The 22632-nt window shown below is 35.6% G+C and overlaps 1 protein-coding gene across 2 annotated transcripts in view; it reads right to left on the bottom strand.

The window, feature by feature from the left end:
* The window catches only part of ZFPM2 (zinc finger protein, FOG family member 2), a 458266-nt gene that overhangs the window by 331736 nt on the left and 103898 nt on the right, over window positions 1-22632 (bottom strand). For both annotated transcript variants that reach the window (XM_059395028.1, XM_059395029.1), the window contains one exon: window positions 5089-5190. In XM_059395028.1, the coding sequence (XP_059251011.1) occupies window positions 5089-5190 (102 nt within the window). The remainder of the gene's footprint in view (window positions 1-5088; window positions 5191-22632) is intronic.

Below are 22632 nucleotides of genomic sequence, written 5' to 3'. Positions count from 1 at the left end.
TTCCAGCTACCATTCCACTTTATGCAAAACACTCCATTTGAGGCACAAAGCAGAACCAAGCCCAACATCTGCATGTACCCTTCACGTTGAACAGCAGCTGAACGAGGCAACTTACTGATAGATTTTGTGATCAATTTGTAGTGCAGATTCAACAAGTACACGCATCTGATTTTATGCTAGACATTCACTGGAAAATTTTACTTACATTAAAATTCCTTTAATGGAACCACATTTTAAGTCCAGCTGAAGAGAGCACAGCCATATAATCCCATGGTGATGTTACATAGCGAAATTATTTCGCGAAGTTAATTCACTACACAGATGTTAAATGAGGGCTTAACATCTGTAAGGCATTGTCATGGATTTTAAGGCACAAAGGCTGAAATAATACTAAAAATAATAAGAGTGATTTATGGAGCATTATGAAGATCCAAACCTTAGGTTTTACCCAGAAAATATCATGAATAAGGTAGTGATTATTATTCGTCCCATTTTATAAACGAAGAAACTGAGGCTCAAACTTAACTCAAACTCACACAATTCGTAAGTGACAGGGCCAAGATATAAAGGGAAGGAATATTTTTGGTCTTTTCCATGCATTATAATTATACTGCCCCAAAATAATTTACCTCTCACAGAAATTCAGATTTCAGCTTAACAATCTAGGAGCAAGTCACGCTGTTCTGGAATGCATAATACAAAAACAATTCTGCATTCTATTCCAGTAATTTATCAAATCATCAATACAAGGTGTGATTTCCTACTTTATTATTATTGAAACACTTCAAGCGCTTAACATGTAAAGACCAAAAATAAAAGTGCATGCTTATCTTGATAAGTCCATGAGAAAGAATCTAAGTGACTACTCACTCAAAACTTTGTATCTGTGCATATTTGTATTAATATGTCTTACCTAGGGGTATATGTACTTATTTGCACAATTTGAATAATGTGATTCATTCATTTACTAAAGTTCTTGGATACTTCAGTTATTGTGGCTGTAAGCCAAATGGTAAACTTAGATATGTTCAATATTAAACCAGAGAAATCAGACTATTTACTATTTCCAGGTATGAAAAGAAGTAACCATGTTTTTAATAATGTAAGCTAGAGAGCTTACAACAACTCTAGATTCCTAGAGTTGGTGCAAGGTGTGATTTTTAAGGTGCTCATTTCATAAAGGTGAAGAATGTATTTACAGTGATTTATCTGAATTCTCTCCCCCACGTCTTCCTCTACACCTAAACACAGAAGTCAACATTCCAGACTTCAGCCATGGATTGTGGTTCTAAAGATTTCTTAAGCTAGAGAGCCAGAGATGTAAACACTGTTTTTCAAAATGAGGTCAGTGTTCTAATTGCAGGAGAGGTTCTAGGGTGAGGGAAGACTCTTAACATCTACCAAAACCCAAGTTCTCCCGAGCTATCGCTAGATACTTTCTATATACCATCTTTCAAATTTAATCCACATAACAAAGTTTCAAAGTAATACTATTCTTCCCATTTTAAAGATAAGCAAACTGAGGTCCTGGCCGTTTAATACGCTTGAGATCACAAGACTGTTAAGTGTCAGAGTGCGAACATAGATCTGACTCTAAAAAGTTTTTCCAGTTTCTTCTGTAGTTTAAAGCAGTAGGTCCTCATGCTTAATTATTGATTGCATCAGTGACAATCCATGAATCATTTTGAAAGATTAAAGAAGAGAAAGCGCATCAAAAAAGGGAAATGCCTTTGGACTTCCCCCTACACTTTCCACAATTATTACTGCATGATGACTATTTATTGAATAATTAAATGTATAGGACTATTGGTAAACTGAAGTGCTTTCGAGGGGATAAAAGAAAAGAAGGGGTATTTACTTTAAAAAGAGACAGAAATGAAATACAGGCAAATGCAGAGGAAGAGAGAGTAGACATCAAATAACATATCACTTAGATTCCAAGCAAGGTAATAGCACGGTAATTTTTTTAAGAGCAAAAAAGGAAAGTAAAACTTAAAAACAGTTGTGTGAAAATCTGAAATCATGAGATAATGACTTTTACATTGGCCTGAACTCTATTAGTTTGGTGTGGCCCTACCTTTCCCTTCAAACAGCGAGAGATTCATAAGAACTTGAAGAATATTTAAGTAAGCGTCACAACTATTTAAACATTAAAAAATTTCACCGTAGAAATGTTTGCAAATGTAAGATAATTTTTCTAAAGATTGTTTAGGTTCTGCCTAGTCATAAGAGTTAACAAAGGTGTGAGCAATTACTAAATGTACCTTTTAGTTGGATAACACATAAGAAGAAATAATGGGCACCGGGGGATTTGCGTCTGATAAAAATGGAACGAACACTTCAAACAAGAGTTGATTCATTACTGAATTGAGCCATCAAGAAAGGTTGTGGAGTCGTCTTCAATCAAACTCCTTCAAACTCTTTAAAAATAAGATAAATCCTGATTCATCCTAAATGATGTCAGCCCTATGCCTCAAATTCTTTAGATAATTTCCTGGTCTTTTGATTCTATTCTATTTTTATTTAGAGAAAGCTATCTATCTTAGAGTGACTATCAGGACTGGGTGGGAAAACTTTAAATTAGGGGAACCTTGAAATCACACCTAATAACCTCATGCCTTCACCCATCATTTGTGGTTAAATTCAAAACTAGATGCTTTGTATTTTAAAAAATTGTATCAGATATATTACTGGACTTTAAAAAAAATGCTAAGAATTTTAAATGGGTCTCCTTCAAGGCTCAAAAATTCCAAAGCCATAATAATAATGAGTAGAATTTTATGTGTATGATCTGATTTAGTTCCCACAAAATCCCTAAAAAGTGTGAACGTTATTTTCTACATTTTACAAATGAGGATATAGGAACAGAAAGAGTAAACAATTTGTCAAAAATCACTCAGCAGAGTGACAAATCCAGAATTTGAAGTTAAACCTTTAGAATAGAGTGCTTAATTTTTAACATGTTGGGAAACTGTTACTAAAATTTGGGCAATTTTCTCTCCTTGATACAGTTGGAAAGTACCAACCATGTTTCGCTAATAATAAAAATTGGGGTAAAATATTTATATAATCATTATTTAGGCAATAGCAGAAGTGAAAAAACATCCCCTAATCTTTGTTCTGACTGAAGGAAACTAATGAAATTTCTACCTTAAAAAATAAACATCCAACAGATATTCCTTTGTTATGAATCAACCCCATTAATTCGGGGGTTTCAAAATCATGAAAACCCTTTTTACTGTAAAGTATCTCTAGGGAAAAACCTGCGATCAACTTTACAACATACAGAAAAAGAACTTTCTTAAAGACCCACCTGCTTAGAGACATACATTTTTCCCTTAAACTTTTTACATAGTCTCATGTGCCACAGAAAAAAGCATAAACATCTTCATGATAACAGCTAAACAAAAATTTCATTAAATCAGACACATAAACTAAATTGAACTCAAAAGTGAAAAATCTCATCCTGAATGATACAGCATTCTTCACCTTGCTCCTCCTCTCTGTCTCTCTTTCTGTAAGCTAACAGCACCAGTTTACTTCTGGAAAAAATTCCTGAAAAAGGTGGCATTGATTGTGCACTATATTTTTAATAATTTACCACCTTCTGAGTTTGCTTACTTGCTCCCAAATTGTAGGGAATACTGTGGGCCCCAGCCCCAAGTAAAGGAAAAAACCTCCCCCTCCAAGCTGACTCTATTGAGAGAAGCCAGAACTCACACTTTGCAAGCAGGCATATCCAAAAGGCCATCTAACCCAATTTTAAATGCAAAAACTCTTCTAAGTAGCATATACATACTTAATTCCATGAATAAAGAAACATACAGTATAAACTTCATCCACCCTTCTTAAATTAAATGTAATCTACAAGAAAAAAAAAGTTTTCCAAAGATTTTTTTTTTTTTTTTTTTTTTAATTAAAGGAGTTCTTCCCTACATCGAGAAGACAGAAACATTATGGAATAATTTGAAAATGCCAGAAGTCTCCATCTTTTTTCAAACTCTTAAAAGGTGGTATTATGGCACTTTAAATATAAAACATTTTGATCCAAAATCTTGTAGAACCACTATGCTATAGTATACAGAATCCAAACATTTGTGTGTATCATGAATAACATTAGAAATGACATCATAATAATCAGCTATACTGCATCTTCATTTTTGTTTGCATTATATTTTCCAGCTGCTGATTTCAGAAAATTACCACTGGAGTTCCTCTCTTCTTCACGCACAGCAGAGAGCAATTTGCAAAGTCATGCAAGGGTGAAAATGTGATTGAAATATAGGGATCTTTCTTAATGAAAAATGTTACCGCTTTAGAAATTATGGCTAAAACTATTTCAAAAACTCGCTTCTATCTTTTAAGTCCTATGACATAATAGTCTCCATTTATAAATATACCATCCAGTTGTAAATTACTTGGCATCAAATATAAAGGTTTTCTTTTTTTTTTCCGATTGAGTTCTTATGAACTGTACATATATCCATAAAATTATACTGGTGTTTAGTAGGAGTATTTTGATCATTTTTTGTGTGTTTCTCAAAATGGTTCAACATCAGGATTCTTAAAATCAAATTTAGTTATCATTCATAAAAATTAAAATGTTGTCAAAACCTTGAATCAGATGGGAGTATCTGTTGATATTGTCTAAACTTCTAAATACAAATTGAGATTTAGTCTATGATTTACAACATTACTAAATTGAAAGTATTTCTTTATAGTATTTTTACCTACTTAAAAGTTTAAAAATCCTTCCCAATTTGAATGTAGATATAGCATAAATATTTCTTTTAAAAAAAAATAAATAAAAGCAAGGAGAACGAACTAATTCTTAGATGACTATGTAATAAAAAAAAGAGAGATTTCAAGCAGAAGTAACACTGGTTTTTATAGTTTAGCAAAAAGATTAAAAAATCTTCTTTAAATAATGACATTTATTTAAACTTCTACCATAACCTTAGTAAACACACACACACACACACGAGCTGAGATTGTAAGAGTTTTACAACCTAATTAAAATTTAAAGGAAAAAAAAGTGAATTCCTGATAGTAGCAACAGATGGTTGAATTTTAAGTTTTCTGTCCTACCTGGACCATCCCAATCGTCTGTCTCAACTCCAGGCTGGCCTGGCTTTTCTGACTGTGTGTCCGCATCTGATTCTGCCGTTTCCTGGACTCCTTCATCATCACCTGGAAAACACCGACACACAGAGAGAAGGGGAAGTAATTAAAGCTCTCTATTTGACATTTAGATCTTGGCAAAGGGATGTCCTTAGCATTTGTCTAAGTATATGTTTGCTACATATAGTTGTCATTATGTAGATAAAATGCCCATGATTTATCATTTTCATATCTACTATGGCTTTACAATAAAGAAAATCAATATTAGTCATCCATAAATGAATAAATGAAATTAACGGTTATAAACAAGAACTTCCCTATAGAAGTTTTATTAATATTATATATAAAGAAAACTAAAAAGCAGTATGTAATGACTATACTGCTCTCAATACAGAAAAATTTAGCTCCCATATTTCCAAATAATAATTTTTGTAAAGGCAAGATACAGCAAAACAGAAACAATTAAAGGCTTAGGGTAAGACCTATTTTTGTGCTGGGTTGAATGCAGATATTTTGAGGCTTCCCCCCAGCTTTAAACTTGTTAAAACTTCATTGTATTTTTAAAATGGATATTAAAAGGCCATGTTAAATGATTAGCATTATGTGGTATATAAGATAAGCCAGTGACTCAAGTCTTCACAATGCAAGAAGCTATAAAGCTATACTTGTTCTTTTCTTTTCTTCCCTTCTTTTTTTTTTTTGAGAGAGGAAGGGAGAGAGCATGACAGTGGGGGCGGGGTGCGGAGAGCAAACAGAGAGAGAGAGAAAATCTTAAGCAGGCTACACGCCCAGCACAGACCCCACTGAAAGTTCAATGCAGGGCCCAGATCTTATGACTTGAGCTGAAATCAAGCATTGGATGCTTAACCGACTGAGCCACCCAAGCAATACTTGTTCCTGATAAGAGTAACTAGTTCACAGAATTTCATGCCTTCATTTCCACATAAGAAAAGAAAATGTAATATATTTTGAACAAAATACAGTCATGGCAAAGAAGATACATTAACAGTGCAATTGCATTTTGTAAGTCAAAAGTCTAATTTATGAGTACCTTCACTTTAAGTGATAAAGTAACTGCTTTATAGGAAAGTATTCCATGGTCACAATGTACACACAATCATATTCCATAATATAGCTACTATCAATGATCACAGAGATCAGAACCCAGAATACAAGAAAATGTGATGTCAGAAATAAAAAGACTGCTACCAAAAACATGGCAACTAAACCTTGAATCTAATAATGCCTAAATTTTTTAAATTAAATTGCTTGCCCTCCTAGACTTTCTCTGAAGTATTCAGTTCCCTATTTCCCACATAGTTGCCCAAATCTATAATAGTACTTAACTCTTTATATGATTACACATACACACACACACACACAAAAATGCATCAAATTCTTAAAATCTTTACAAGTAACCTAGAAATTACAAAATTTTCAGGAAACTATTATTATTACAATTGACATTAATGTGATGTTGATGAATTTCGAACTTTAAACTCTATACATTTTTTATTCATTTCAATACATAGCTTCACAAAATGAATCATCTTAAAAAGTGGAATAAAAGTAGAGAGCATGCAGAAGCCCAGTGACAGCTCCATTGTCTTAATTTCCATAACAGAGGATCATTGGCTCTGGCGGGTAACAAAGAATTAAACATACCCCACGCCACCAAGCCCCATGTCTGGAATTGAAGGATCTTTGAAGGTTGAGTTCTCTCTTCTTTTCAGGATGATCACCATGAGGAGCAATGAAATTTTTTCCATAAAATAATAGATACTGAGTATCTACCCTGTTTAAGGAACTGCAATAGGGTATATATGGAAAAATACAACACCTTTTTGGAAGTAGTATAAAAATGATTTAAGAAGTAAATTCACAAATAATGAGAGTGCAAGACAAGGTCCAATTGCCATAAGAAAGATACAAAGGCTCAGGAGTAAGATAAGAGTTTTAATCTGTGTTCCTTTTTGCAGGTCACACAGAACAACATAGACACATCAACCAATTATCTTATAAGATCAGTGGGAGAGTTCTGCTCTTACTTCTCGGACACAAAGAGGGATGGTTCTCAGCCTGCATAAAAAAGTACGCTCTACTGTCTTCTAATATTCTCAAATACCATGAACCCTGAGCTAACTAGGTGCTGTTCAGCTGTACACTGCCTGTCTTGGCCCCTGTCTAATGAGACCCTTCCCCAGAGCCCAGGTTGTACCTGTCGCTAAACACTTTAAAGAGTATCCCTGCATATATGTAAGTATTGAGCTAATGCCTTGCAGGTAGCAGAATGGCATAACTGGAATGATTAGGTATTACCTTTGGCAGAGAACCCTGACACTTGTATGAGCTGGTTTTTCTCTGCTTGCCTCTTCCTGTTTGCCTCAATTGACTCCCCCCACCCCCGCCCCATGTTCTACTTGGTACTTTGTGCCCCATGGAGGCAGAATTCTGTGGACCTCATCACTGGGGCTGCTTTGTTCCGATTTCTGGTTAGGTTCAGTCAATGGAAGGCACTGATAAGATCAGAGGGTCCAAGGGCAGGAAGAGAGAAGACAGGTCCATATTCCTCAGTTGCATGCTGTTGAATGGTCTCCACTTGTGAGCAATGGCTGCGTTGTACAATCAGCACTCTTGGGAAGGGGTCCCTGTTTTTCCCACACTCTTGCATCACTGTCACCTCCCCTGACTCTTCACATCAATCACATCAGGAGGGCTAACAGTTTCCCCCTCTTTCCAGCCCCTGGGTGCTTCAGGGTGTTCCTTGTTGGTTTTGTTCCCTTAGCTCTAGCCACATCTTGTATGCTGTCCCTTCACCAAACTCTTTGGCAAAACCCACCGACCAAGTTATCAGTTTCTTTCTGGGGCTCTTCCTAAAGCATTCCATTTCTTCCCAAGCTCCTTATACTATTATGTTCATGGCTTTTGTCCAGTCATGGCTTATACAATAATTTATAGTAAACATTTTTTAAATAGGCTCACTTTTTATAACACATAAACATTTTTTTACAACAAAACTTATCATTACTAGAAAAATCAGTATTAGATGCTTATAACAGAAGGCAATAATAAAATAAATACAATAAAATAAAGTTAACATTACTAACTTCTCCATATTGTGTCTATAATAGACTCTGAGTCTCTGGTTTCATTTCCCTGTAATAGAAAGGAAAAGTAACAAGTGAAGCTATTTAAGTCACATCAATAGAAAGATGAAACATTCTCACTGATACACAAAGAATAGAAACTTGAAAACTTTCTTCACCAGTTGATTCAATGCTACCTAATGCAATAATCAGTAGAACAACTTAACCTTCTTGAGAACGCCCAGGATACTGAGTTAATTTGGGAAGATATGACCTTTATGACACTTCATTCTTCATGGACACTAGAAACCACACTAATCTCTGCCAACTACTCCAGCAAGCTTTTGATTGCATTTCCACTTCTGAGTGCAGGTTTACCTCAGGACAATAATGCAGGGGAGCTTATAAAGGAAAATATCCTCCCCAACAGTGAAGAGTAAAGAATGCAACCTATAATTTTAAACTTTTCTCATGTCTTATGAATCTTCAAACAAGGAGGAGACTCTGAAGATGATCTGAGCCAAATTAGAGAAATTTACTGACTACAAAATGGATGCACACACCGGACTAGTAACTTATGTTTGATCTTATAGCTACCATATTTATATATACATAAGACACTTTTCCCAAACCTTCTCATGCTTGAGCAGTAAGTGCTTCCCAGTCATCACAGGATGAGTGATGGAAGCAGGTTTTGGTAGATGTCCCCTCCTCAACAAGAAGGAAATAGGATTATAGGAAAGCATGAAGGGGCATCATAAAATTCACCAAAAACAGGAGTTTATTCAAGGCTAGGAATTAAATTTGAGTCTCTTTTCTTGCATTTGCCATGCCACATTCCCACCATCTGAGTACAGAGCTGTGCACAACTGAAATAGCTGAATAATCCTAGAGCAACACATATTGAAGCAAGCATGAGACATGCTGTTAAAAATGACATACCCAAGGCCCAGATAGTAAAATTCTGGGCAGAACCATTTGGATAAGTTAAGTTTTATATTTAATTACTGACTATACCACTCTGATGGCCACACAAAGGAGTAAATCTTTCTAAATTCTACTATTACATTTAAATTGTTGGAAACATGTGATGCCATGCACAATTTAATCAATCACTAACATTTATAATGCATATTTTTGAAGATACAGTGAAATATATACTTTCTCTTAAGGACCATATAATCTAGTAAAGGAGCTAGGTAATATGCATAAGAGAAGTAACCACTGATGAAAACCTACAGTCAAAGTAGTCCATGAATAATTCCAAATGAAAACACATACAATACAGAAATTCAGAAACCAGAAGCATAAAATGGCATTGGCCATGGAGAAGCTTGTATAATTAATTCCATAGTTCTTCATACTGAAGGCAGTGAAAAACATTTAAGGTATTTAGGTAGGGGCTGAAATGATCATGTGACACAAATACAGTAACCAACATATATTTATTGAATTTCTATGAACACATTTTGTCAGACATCTGGTCTTTGAGTTCTCCCTTACTCACTCCATAACAACACTCTAACCCATGTCTCAGACATTCTTGCCCAAAATTTTTGTGAGACTACAGTTAAGTCTACTCTGCAATATTTTTTTAGGCAAATTACATATTTAGAAGGAAAAATAATGAGAAATGTATTGGGAAATAGGTAGGTTTGGAAGACTATATTACAGAATAATCAAAATAACCACAAAAATTAAAAGTTAAAAGAATCCAGTTGAATCTAGAAAGGTACATCTTTATTGAACAGATATAATATAAGCCATTCTTTATTAATGCATTAAATTAGCTTTTGAGTTCCAGGCACTATGCTGAACACCAAGAATACAAAAAAAAAAAAAAAAAAAAAAAAAAAAAAAAAGATGGCTCCTTTTCTAATATAATTTACAGACTAAAACAGAGACAGATTAATAGATCACAATCTCATGCAGCAAATACTTTGATGGGAGCAGTCCAACATATGACAGGAGCCCATGTTAAAATGACATCTAACCCAGTCTTGGTGTAGTAGAAGTTCCCTGGAGGAAGAACCCAATAAAGATTTCTGAAATTTTGGAGACATGACCTTAGGTAAACCTGAATTCTGTAAGTTGAATGTCCTGAGGCTCCATGATTGGAAACCATTTCTCGGATTTAAAAATGAAAGCCATCACCCCCCAAAAATGCCATATAAAAAACATTACAGTAATTAAGTTGCTGCATGGGAAAAATGGTGGTGAAACTAAAGACATTTCAATGATGCAAAAGTAGAATCCATGCAAAGTTTTAAGATGCTAAGAGAAATGGCTTTGAGAAATGCTACTGTGTGATGAATAAATGAATCAAGTCCTTTCTTTTATTCAGTCTAGGCTAAATTTATGCAGGATCATCCTCATATACTATCTATTGGGAAACAAAAATAGCAGGGTGACTACTAATCTCAGCAGATCCCTAATGCACAGAGAAATCTGGTAAATCACTCAAAATGAAAATATTATAATTCAGCCTATTAGGGGCTTGATTGGGCTAGTAATTTCACATAATAAAATACTTTCATTAAATGTCACTTAACTGCCAAAATGGAACTATAGGGCTTAGATTTCAACTTTCACCAACATCTGGAGCAATACTCAGTATTGATAATCCTGATTCATGGAACAATTTGCTCTAATTTGTTTCATTATGCAGCACGTATAATTAGAACTACTGAAAATAAATATTGTAGGGTATTTAGTTAAAGAAACACTGTAAAGATAGTTGATTGTATACAATTAACAGCTCCAAAGAAATTACATGTTGCAACTGTTTTGAGCTATTTTAAAACTGGGTAAATGTGCAGTATATATCACATTAATAAAAATAAATCTAAGAACAGAAGAATAGTTTAGAGCCCTTGTTCGATCATTTAATCATATTTTCTTAAAGAAAAAAATTGCCAAAAGATGACCAAAAACCCAAGAATGTCATAGGAAGTGATACACTTGAGTGCAGAAAACTAAATGGGCTGAAATTAAATTTATATTCATCTCCACATCTACTATGTGCCACATACTAAACTTATAAAGATAAATAAAGCAGAGAACATGTCCTCAGGCTTAGAATCTATATTAAACCTAAACATGGCTACCATTTCTTGAGAACCACTTAGCACTAGCTAAATGCTTTATGAACATTGCCTGAGTTCTGCCTGTATGGTATCCCTGTATTTCAGAAGAGTAAGCCAAGAGGCAGAAATATGAGAAGAAACCCACACACTGCTAGCAGACCCAAGAACTGAAGCCACGTCAGTCTGACTCCGGTGACCATACTCCAAACCTAGCAGGACATCACAGTGATACCCTACCGAGTATCAAGCAACAAAGAGATAGATGGGATCTGATAGCTGCTTCTCCTCTCCACATCATAAGCCTTGTTTCTTCATTATGCTTACATATTAAAATGAAATGTTTGAGGATATAATATTTATAGGCATGATTTTTTCTCAAGTATACTATTTGACTTAGAACTCTGTAAACCAACTACACATAGATGTTTAACCAATTACCATTGCTCACTGACGAGTGATAAAATTAGGTGTTGGTTTCATTCTTTTTACCATAACCTACTACAGTATCATTACATTTGCTAATTAATTGCCTTCGGCACATTATTTCTATTTAATAACTAAAATACGTCACATTTGTCAACTTTCAGACCCTTCATCTTCTAAGTTTATCTTGGGAAACTAACTCTCATTTTTATGGTAATGTTTTCACCCAATTCATTTTTAATCTTTTTACTAATGAAAAATGAAATGATTAAAAAATAATCTAATCAAATGTGAAATCTCTGAAGTACTTTAAAGAAACACTTTTTCCTACCCCCTCACAATTGCGACTGGCTTCTTCTCATTCAATACATTAATTCTCACAGAGAATTTATAAATAGAACTTTATTTTGATACTAATCCAGCTCCAGTTTCTTCTTGATTTGAATGGAAATGGCTTTACTGACCGTTGTTTTTTCTTCCTTCTCTCCATTTTTTGATTCTTACATGTTTGAAATCAGTACTCTAAGTAGCTTATGAAAAATGGCATGAATAATTAATAGCCAAGATAATAATGACAAGTTTGTTAAGATATTGCTTCAAAAGCTTTGTTGGTAGGAAGAGGAAAAGAAGAGAGAAAAGGATGCCAGAGAGAGAATTAAAGAAAGAGCTAGGAATGCATCTGACATCTATTCATTTACTTGCTACATTCTTTATTCACATACTTTTAAATAGAAATTTCAGTGTATTTTTAGCAAAGCACAAACACATTTAATGGGATAACCACTATATATATATATATATATATATATATGTATATATATATATATATATATATATATCCAGAGACCAATTCATAAAAAGATGAAACAGAATAAATGTCAAGCAGTAACAAAATCTATAATATTTCTAAAATTATGGCTATGGAGTTAATGGTTTTCCATTGCAAGATTAAACTCTTTTGTTGCTCTGTTAAAAGATATCATACATATTTTGTAGGCCCTTCCATTTTCCTTAGTCTGGTTTTCAGAATCAATGAGAGGCCTATAGGAGGAAATTGAAGGTGTTATTGAGTAAGAGAATACACAGCACAAATGACTCGGGGAAATGCACTCAAATATAGTCTCCCAAACACATGAAACAGAATCTTTAAATCCTATATTCGGTATTGTTGGCAAGGTGGTAAAAGCGGTGGCTCTACTTGCTAGGCAAAAATAATTTCATAAGCACAAACATCTTTTCACCCAACGTTAGACATTTCTGTATAAATTAAAGATCTGCCACGTTCTAAGAAAGCCACTTTTCCAGCACAAACAGCAGCAGTGTTTGCGAGCAGTCACACAAGAAAACAGCCCTTCTCAGCCCTGCTCCTTTAATCCATGTAGTTCCTATCAATATTAACCTCTTATAGAAATTCTTGTACAATGTAACTATTGAACTTTCTTGACTAGGAGTGTTACTGCAGCTGTTAGTCATCCCTATAATGTATTTTGCAATCAGCTAAATCATCAAAGTATTTTTTAACAATGAACAGTTCAGAACTGACAGATCTACTTTCTTGTTCACACTGCTTATCAGAGAATAGATATCACATATGTTTTCCAGGTGCTTCCTATAGTTAGGATACCTTTACAGAAGCCGCTCATGAAAGATAAGGTCATAAAAGAGATGAAAAATGTGTGAGCTTCATACACTTATGGTTTTATCATCAGACAAGATAGCTTTGGTTAAAGGACTGTAACAGTCAAAAACAGAACACTCCAGCTTCGTATTGAAGGGCGAGGACATTTAAGTTTAAGATTCTGCTTTTGTTTGCTTTGCCTAATAGCCCCACGATATTGTTGGGCTTAAAATAACAGTTTGGTAATAGATTAACCAGACAAAAGTGTTGTGATAGACTAACTCTGCGTAGCCAAATTACACCTATGGTTATATCACTGGATACAAAAATAAAATTATGCAAACGTTACCCCTTTTTGCTAACAGCTAAATCTAAACATTTCCAGCACCTGAAAAAGAAAATGTCCATTATACTGTGGATCCCTGTGTTGGTGTCTGACTCAAGTTCTCCTTTAACTTGCTCCAAGTGTATAAGAAAATGTAGGATTTTGCCATATTCTAGATAGTTATATTCTGTGGACAATTCTTTTTAAAAAACACACATGACTTCTTTAACCTATCTAATATGTCATTGCTTTGGCAATAACTTTTTTTCATATTCCAGAATATGAGCAATTAAACAGATCAAAAGAATAGATCCCATATTTACTGGTCTATAAATTTTCAGACCCTGGATGAAGAAACAATTTTGGAGCAGCTGATGACAGTGGTCCAGAGCTAAACCTGTTATTTTGAGAAGAAACTCAATCTCTACAGTTAATGGGTGACTACTGTAATTTGTGGTATTCTATTATAGCTAGTAAGAGGAGATTATTGAACATGCTGATGTTTATGGTACTTATATAAAAGTCACAAATAAAGTATTAATAACTTAGGAAGACAGCACAGTGATTTATAAATTATTTCTATAGTTCTAATCCTAAACGTTTACCCTAGATGTGACTATCATCCTCCTTGTGAAAAGAGCTTTCCTCAACATTTAAGTTCACTAAAGATCTGGAGCATAAAGGAAATTTCCATATAAGATAAAATAAGGCACATTCTCAGCAGTATATCATCCAAGAATTTTTGCTTCGCATTACTTCTCTCAATGGGCCTTTGAAAGAGTCAATACATAAGCAAGGTCGGAAACATAAAAAACACCCCCCCCTTTACAAAGATGCTTCTAGAATGTGTATTTCAAAGTTTATATATTTAAGTATTTTTTCTTATTATCTTTTCCCCTTCTCACTACCTCTCTCCCCACTGCCCTCCAAAACCCCTCACTGAAACAACTATATTTCATTCAGAGGAGGATTCTATATAATTAAGGCACTTCTTGCTCTAAAGCAGAAAGTTATGCCTGATAATATATAAGTAAAGATAAGTGAAGATACTGTGAACTGTAATCTATCTTTCACAGATCAGTTCTGTTATCAAGACACCACTATTCCTTCAGTTTCCTGGCTTCATTCTTCAAGGACCCAGCATTCATTGTAGGACTCACTGTCTTCAACAACAACAGAAAATAAAGGCAAATCTCACTGTCTGTGAAACGGTCTCTTCAATAAAGCAGCCCAATCCAGAAAGATCAAGCCACCTGAAGAAGGTAATATCTGAATACTGCTTTTCCTGCAATCTTATTGTTTGTTCTTTCCTTTTTAACAAAATGATTCATCCTGAAGAGGTCTCTCCACTCTCATAACCCAAATCCATTTAAGACTATGATTCATAAGTAATTCCTCATTACCATAGTGTTCCATTACTGTAATAAAATTTACTGATTATAAATAGACTTTATTTAAGCCACACACCCAAAGTGCAAAAGCCCAATGGAGAACACATATTCTGGGACAGCAGCTAACAACTCCGGTCCATATCTGAATGCCCTTTGTCCAACGTTAGTTCAAACACCCTAACGATGAATGATTCTCAGAGCTCAAAATAGAGGATAACAATTATTTCTCCTGATGAACCTTATTTTTCCTACTGCTTGGCAATCAAAATCACACCTCACCCCCATTTTTTTCTCTCTACAAAGACTTGTGAGACATTCAGATTTGCATTTAATGCTTCAGCTTTCAAGATACCTGTCTTCCTCTCATGCTTCTCATCATTTCTGTCCTTCATCTCGGATCACGGCCATCTCTCTGACCCACACCTATCTCTCCAGGGTCAACTCACACCACAGTCTCCATTGCCCTCTTTGCCTGTGCATCAGGCTCTTGCCGATGACACACTGTTCCATCTACCTGAAACACTATTACTTCTTTTCACCTACTTAATGCCTATGCAGCATTAGGCGGCAGCTCAAGTATTGGATTCTGAAGGCCACTTTCTCTCACCTTCCTCACTATATCAAACTACCCTGTGCCACTTGTGTGATTATTTTATTAATGTCTGCCTCCCCATGATCATGTAAACTCCAGAACAGCCAGGGACTTACCTGTGTTTACTTACATGCTAAGCACAGCATGCCCCACAATGTTGGACATAGTACATATTCAATTAATATTCATCAAACTGGATAAAGCATGCATTTTGAATGGACTGATGGCATAATACTTTGAGTCATGAAGTAAAGACAAAGAAAAGCTATGCCCTTTGCATAAGTTTACTCTTTATTGTAACAGAATGTAGAGTTGGGCATGTGGACGCCTGGTCATAAAGACCACGTCTGCCAGTCTCCCCTTTAGTGAGGTGGACTGCTCCTAAGACTAAGTTCTGGACAATGGGATGTAAGCCGGAGAGTTTTGAGGCAGCTTCCAGGAAACTAGTCTTACAGCTAAATCTAATCCTGATGAAGTTTGCATATCTGAGCAAAAAAGAGGGGAAAAAAAGTATTCTAGGTCACATTAGCCTCGTCCCAACTCAGATCGGTATCTGGCTTCTACCACGAGTCAGAGTCCCAAGTCTGTTATCACAAGACCCATTTAGACTCTTTTTACCACAAGGTCTTCCCACACCACCTCCCCCCTCAGGGCCAGCAAGAGGTCCTTGGTTGCTGGTGATAACGCAGGAAAAACAGAGATAGTATCCACAGCACCGTCCAGATTTTTAGAATCGTGGGAGAATTTTTCCCCTCTCTGCGTTAATTTTTAACCCAGTAATTTCATGAGTATTTGTGGTCTTTATAGGCACAGGGGAACTTACCCTATAAAGATAATATATTTGGAATTCAGATATCCTTAATGCCAAGACATTTAGGAATCTATTTTGTGGTTTCCCCCAAATTAGGAATTTGAAACCAGACTTAACATTCTTGATCACTGCTATCTCCTAGAGCTCGCTCATGTTGCCTAAAGGTACTAACAGAGGTTGATTCAGGCCTTCTAGAGCCCAAAGCTTATACAATTTGGGAGGCCCTCTTTAAAAGAAGAATACAAATCCATAATTACAAAATCAGGTCAGGGACATGCAAGTCTATGCAAGTGAGTCCTGAAGCTACACTATTGAACTTTCCGATGTTCATATACTATTTAAAATCAAAATAGCTAAACGATCGCTAAATAAACTCAAAAACGTAAATGGATATATCTAATATTGACTTGGCAACTTGAAGTTTAAAAATAAAATTCACCTTTTTTAGTAGATTTTCAAAATTTGTTCTTTTACTTAGTGATCTGATTTTTAGGGCTACCTTAGAAGTTCTCCAACTTAACTGCCAGTGTTAATAGAGAAAACACCTTTCTTTTCCAAATTGGATTTTCCTTAGGATATATGCGATTTTCCTTGTCCATTTTTCCCAATATCACGCTATATCTTTGTAATATAGTTTCTTGTTATGAGTTCCCGTATTTCAGTATCCGCTCTATTATTCAGCCACCGGGACAGGATGTAGGAGCCCAAGGCTCAAGGACTGGGTGAGGCAGGTGTGTGCTGGGCAATAGCTTCCTTACTAGAAAGATGCTCAAGACAGCAAGGAAGCTTGAGAATGAATATACGCCTTCATCACCCCAAACGTAATGCTTTCTCCACTCCTTACATTTATTCCCTTTCTCACCTACATCTGTTTTCCTTTCCTTCCTGGATGACTGTATCTTTAAGAAATAAGAACAGTCTTTCTGTCTTCCCCCTTTTGCCTCTGTAAATGTGTGGTCACGTATAAACACACATATCAAGGCTTCCACGTATCAAGCGAGTCATATAGGTTTTCAGTGTTGGTTAACTAGCCTGGACCACAATTTGCATTAAAAAAAAAATCTAAATAAAAATAGAGGGTCTCTTGCTAATTCTGTGCAACAAGAGAAATGACATCACATCTCATTGTTAAATTGGTAGGAGGACAACGTGTTTTATATATCTGTAGATGTCTACCTTGATAAATCTCTATCTTGAAAAAGAATCCTTAAAGAGACCTTCCCTTCTCACTGTCAGAAAAAATAGAATCACAGCCTACCGTCTGAGCAATTCCACTTTCCATCTCCGGGATAGAAGACGTGGTGAGATACAGCCACTGTCAAGTTTCCGAACAGTTCCTTGTCTAATCTTTCCGCTTCTCCAGATCTCTGATACAGAACCTGTTAGAATGTATTGCTTACTTTTCCAGTTCCTATGTTTATCTCCCTTCCACTCTTGCCATCTGCTGCTGCATTTCCTTCAAAAAGTGAAAAGTTTCCACAGTGCCCGAGCTTTCCCTGCAAACAATGCCCTCTTCTCTTCCTTCCTTCCTTCCTTTCTTTCTCTGCTTTTTATTGGGTCTCATTGCGTGTTAAGGTCAAGCTGTTTTAAAGAGTTCACGTTGCACACCTTTCCACAGGGCTGAAATTCTTACTCAAACAGTTTTGATGGATTTGTAAACACCTTTTTTATGGGGTGGGGGGCTTTATTACTGGCTTCAGCCCAAGTACACCCATTTTGGGTTGTCCCCATTCATCTGAATTACCTGAAAGCAGCTTTGCAAGAAACAGGTGGTGAAAAACAGTGGCTCATTTCACGTCACCGATTCGGGGCAATGTAATCATCCAGTTAGTGGGATGAGTCTAAAAGATCATCCGATATAGCTCTTTTATTATATCAAAATGCCAACTCCACTTACTGAAAGCTAGCTTGGATCGACAGTCTTTAGCTAGAAATATTTTAAGCACACCTCTAATTCCTTTACCTGAGCCTTTCTTTTTTATTTCTTTTTCTTAACATATACCCTTATTCTTGACTGACACGTCAAGCTTGATAGGTGTTTAATTAGAGAACACCTTGGAAAAAAGTCCGTTTTATGCTTTCTATGCCCACACTTCTTCAGATGTGTTCATTTCCTTCTGCAAGAATTATACTGATAGACACCTGGAAACAAAACCAGTTCTCTATTTCCATAAGTATAACTACCTGAGTTTTAACTCAGCATTAACCTTTAGTAGTTCTATGAATTTGGCCAAGTTACTGACTCTCTGAAAGTCACAGGTGAAAACAGCATCTACCCTACAGGCCAGGCAGTTGATTAGAGATGATACATGTGCAGCAAGATGTCTGACTTTTAGGAGCCGTCAGCAAATGAAGGTTGTTATTACCATTATTGTAATTATTATAATTGGTGCCTAGTCTTAATGCCAATCTCTGGAATCTCACTGAACTATAAGAAGGAGCTGAACAAGCGATCTGCATTCCTTATCAGGATTTACTCTATTGGTATAACACATTCGTTTATTTTTCTTGATCTTTTAAGAACAGCAAAAAAGTGACTTTATGACTATAATTAAATTCATCATACCCCAGCTTTCACTTTTCACTTTTATACAATCTACATTTAGGCCCACCAGAAATAAAGATTACCCCACCAGGCAATGGAGGGGCAAGTTCTTTCTGTTGATTCTCAAATGATCAGCAAAACATTGTGGGAAGTTTTACATACGCACAAGAAAATATGAATTTTATATTAGGAGATTGGGAACTTTGAAGATCTTATTTGACTTAAACCTCAAATATGTTAGCACAGAAAAAAGAACATTTTCTCAAATTACTTGTGTGAAATTTAAGGATAAAAAGCAGAGGAGACATGGTTCCTTCTAAGAGCTCAGTTTCTCTAAGATGATAACATTTTTTCTAAAATCATAATATGACCAAAAGTCAGATTCAAAGTTGTCAACTGTGTTAATTCCATATAATTAAAATAAATTGGCTTCCCAGGGTTCTCTAATACTAATGCTATTTCATAATTTAAATTTTCCTTAAATAGAAAAATAAATTAAGAGTCAGTAGATGTTAACGACTGGCAAATATTAATGTACACCTGTATGAATTGTTTTATATATATTTTTTTTTAAAAAATAAAATAGGAAAAAACCATTTTAATTAAAACAAGTATTTATACAATTACAACTTGATCAAAACTATTTTTTTCAATTAACATGGCCTCTTCATTCTACCCAAAATATCACAGAGAAAATATAACAATAAAAGGACTTATAAATAAGTAGTTCTTCCTTATACTACTCAGCTAAAATTAATGATTAATTAATTCAGTATCAGATTTAAAAAAATGTTTAAAAAGCAACAATGTAGATGTCTTTTAATATCCAGATGCATATACGGACTATATAGTATCATTTTTATTATTATATTATGTATCATATATATAGTACCTGGAAATTAAATAAATTCTTACTTTTCTTTTGACTTTCAACATTGTAGCAAAAACAACAAACTATAGTAAACTTTTCAATTTAACTAAATTGAAATTTAATTTGCCTAACTAAAACTTAGGCAAATATCTCTTGACATCTTATGTAGTCCAGGTAGAAGTGGAATGAAATACACTTTATTACAATATGAATTTATTTTATAAATAATGAGAGAATTAGGTAATTAAATATCTTATCAAGTCTTAACATATTTCAAAAATACCATTAGTAGACTGCACACTGAAGATATGTTGGTGGTCAGCTTACAGACAAAACAATAACTTGAGTTTATAATATGCAAAAAATTAGTCTATATTATCATACATGATTCATATAAATGATATCATCATGAATCATGTCAACATGGCATAGAATCAATCATTTTCATTTTGTTGAATTTATTATGATGATATATCTGGGATCAGAGATGAGATAGACAGACAAAGCTTGATCTGACCCTCATATATAAAACACAAGTAAGTCATGTACAAAATTTATAAACCCTCTGTTTCCATCAAAACCAAGAAAACGCTGAGTTCCTGTAAGAACAAACTGCCTTCAAATGCTCTCTCATTTTTTCCAATAATTGTGGTTTAAGAAAAAAATCTGATTCCCTCCCCCCCAAAAAAAAAAACCTCTGTTTGGGGGATTTTAAGATGGTCATAAAAGAGTGATACTACAATATCCTAGGTATTATTTATTTCTTCCAATCTCAGAAGACAAAAATAGTACAAGCCCAACATAAACATGGCCTCTATATCTATATTCTAAAAAGAATTCTGTTCCATTTTGCATTGTTAGTTGACTTATGTAAGAAAAATGTAAGGATTTCAAAATAATGTAAAAAAAAAAAAAAAAAAAAAAAAAGTCCTGGATCCAGGAAAACAGAGTTTGCCAAGGAACAATAATGTCATGTGGAGGGAGGGGGAGGTGGTGCAGAAGGGAAGGGAGGTCCGAGCCAAGCAAAGCTGGGGGCTGTTCAATCAGCTCTATCGGGCCTCCATCAGTGTCTCCACTCCAGCCAAATCCAGAGAAAACAAGGAGTCAAAGATTCAGGTCAATAAGCTTATAGGCGATTTGCACAAACAGTTCCTCCAGCAAGGTAAAAAACAAAGTCATATTGGCTTTTCTTTTTTATGCCTTCTCTTTGAACTCCCTGGTCCAAACACACCCTGGAAATGTCAATGTTATATGCAAGAATTTTAAAAGCTCAGCTTCTTAATCCCGTTAAGAAAAAAGGAACCAAGCAGCCTGGAAAGATCGCCTTCTTTATTGCGCTCAAAGTGATTATGGTAGAGCTGCCTTTTGCAGACTCTGATTCCAGTGGCCCAGGCATCAGAGGAGGTGAAAACACGTCATTACAGGCAGAAGGGAGGAGGAAAGAAAGCATCGCGATTGAGAAGCGTTTATGGAAGACAAGTGAATAGACTTTCCGAACTAAAATAGTAGTAATAAAATAAAAAGAAAATAGAAAACAAAACAGTGCATTTGTTTGACACTGGAGCTAATGAAAAACAAGCAGTTTCTATTCCCACAACCAAATCTGCATGAAGTGTTTTCTTTTTGCTTCTTCTTTTCAGTATGAAGGATCTAGATACAATACTTCTGTTGCTTTACCTTAACATGGAAAAGGGGATAGATGCCAATAATCTAGGCTTGGGTTTGTTACCAAAGAGAAGTATGGCTTTTCCCTCAGTTATTTCTTTTCTTTTTTTTTTTTTTAAGCTTTTATTTATTCATTTGACAGATAGAGATCACAAGTAGGCAGAGAAGCAGGCAGAGAGAGAGGAAGAAGCAGGCTCCCCGCTGAGCAGAGAGCCCAACCTGGGGCTTGATCCCAGGACCCTGGGATCACGACCTGAGCCGAAGGCGAGGCTATAACCCACTGAGCCACGCAGGTGCCCCTATTTCTTAATATTTAAATGAAACTACAGAACTACATAAACTGAGGGAAAGAAAGAAGTGGAATGGGGGGAGGGGACATATCAATGAGTCTGGCAACCCATTGGCAGAAATAATTAAGCACGATGATGAAACCAATGCTGAGATTCACAGCTTCCAAGCTTTATCTTTCTGATACAAGGATGTGGTATTATGGAAGGGAGCAAAGTGACTCATACCATCCTCCAACACCCCAAACTGCTCTTCCGGAAACTACATTAATGAGCCACAGATGGAGTCTCCTCAAGCCCCTGGCTAAAGGGAGGATTCTGATTGGGGTTATCTGTATCTCCTGACAGCCTCCCCAAATTGCTTGTTTCCATTTCCTACTTGAACCTTTACTTTGTGCAGGCCTTTCTCTTCTCGGTATAAATAAACATGCCGTGACCATGCCTCTTCTGCCAGTTCCAGCTCAACTCCCCGCTATGGCTCACCCAACCCTTCCATGGTGGTGGGAATCCAACGGATTCCTAGAGCAAGTTGTTGCACAGGCAGGACTATGCCTCTCCTACTCCCCAGCTCTCTGCTGTCCTCTTCTGGCTTCCTGCGACACTGGCTTCACAGGGAGGGCAGTTTCCACCCAGAGTATGGGGTACTGGGAGCTCACTCCCTTCACCTGGGTCTCTGGTCAAAGTTCACCTTCTCCATCACTCTTATAAAATCTCTCTTTCTCTCCGTTCCCTTTCCCCCCCTTCTCTCTCTCACTCTCCTCTATCACATACAATCATTCTATTACCCTTACCTATTTAGCTTTTCTTCATA

This window comes from Mustela nigripes, chromosome 3 (genome assembly GCF_022355385.1).
Source record: "Mustela nigripes isolate SB6536 chromosome 3, MUSNIG.SB6536, whole genome shotgun sequence".
Classification (NCBI taxonomy): Eukaryota; Metazoa; Chordata; class Mammalia; order Carnivora; family Mustelidae; genus Mustela; species Mustela nigripes.
This window is presented reverse-complemented; position numbering and strand designations above follow the sequence as displayed.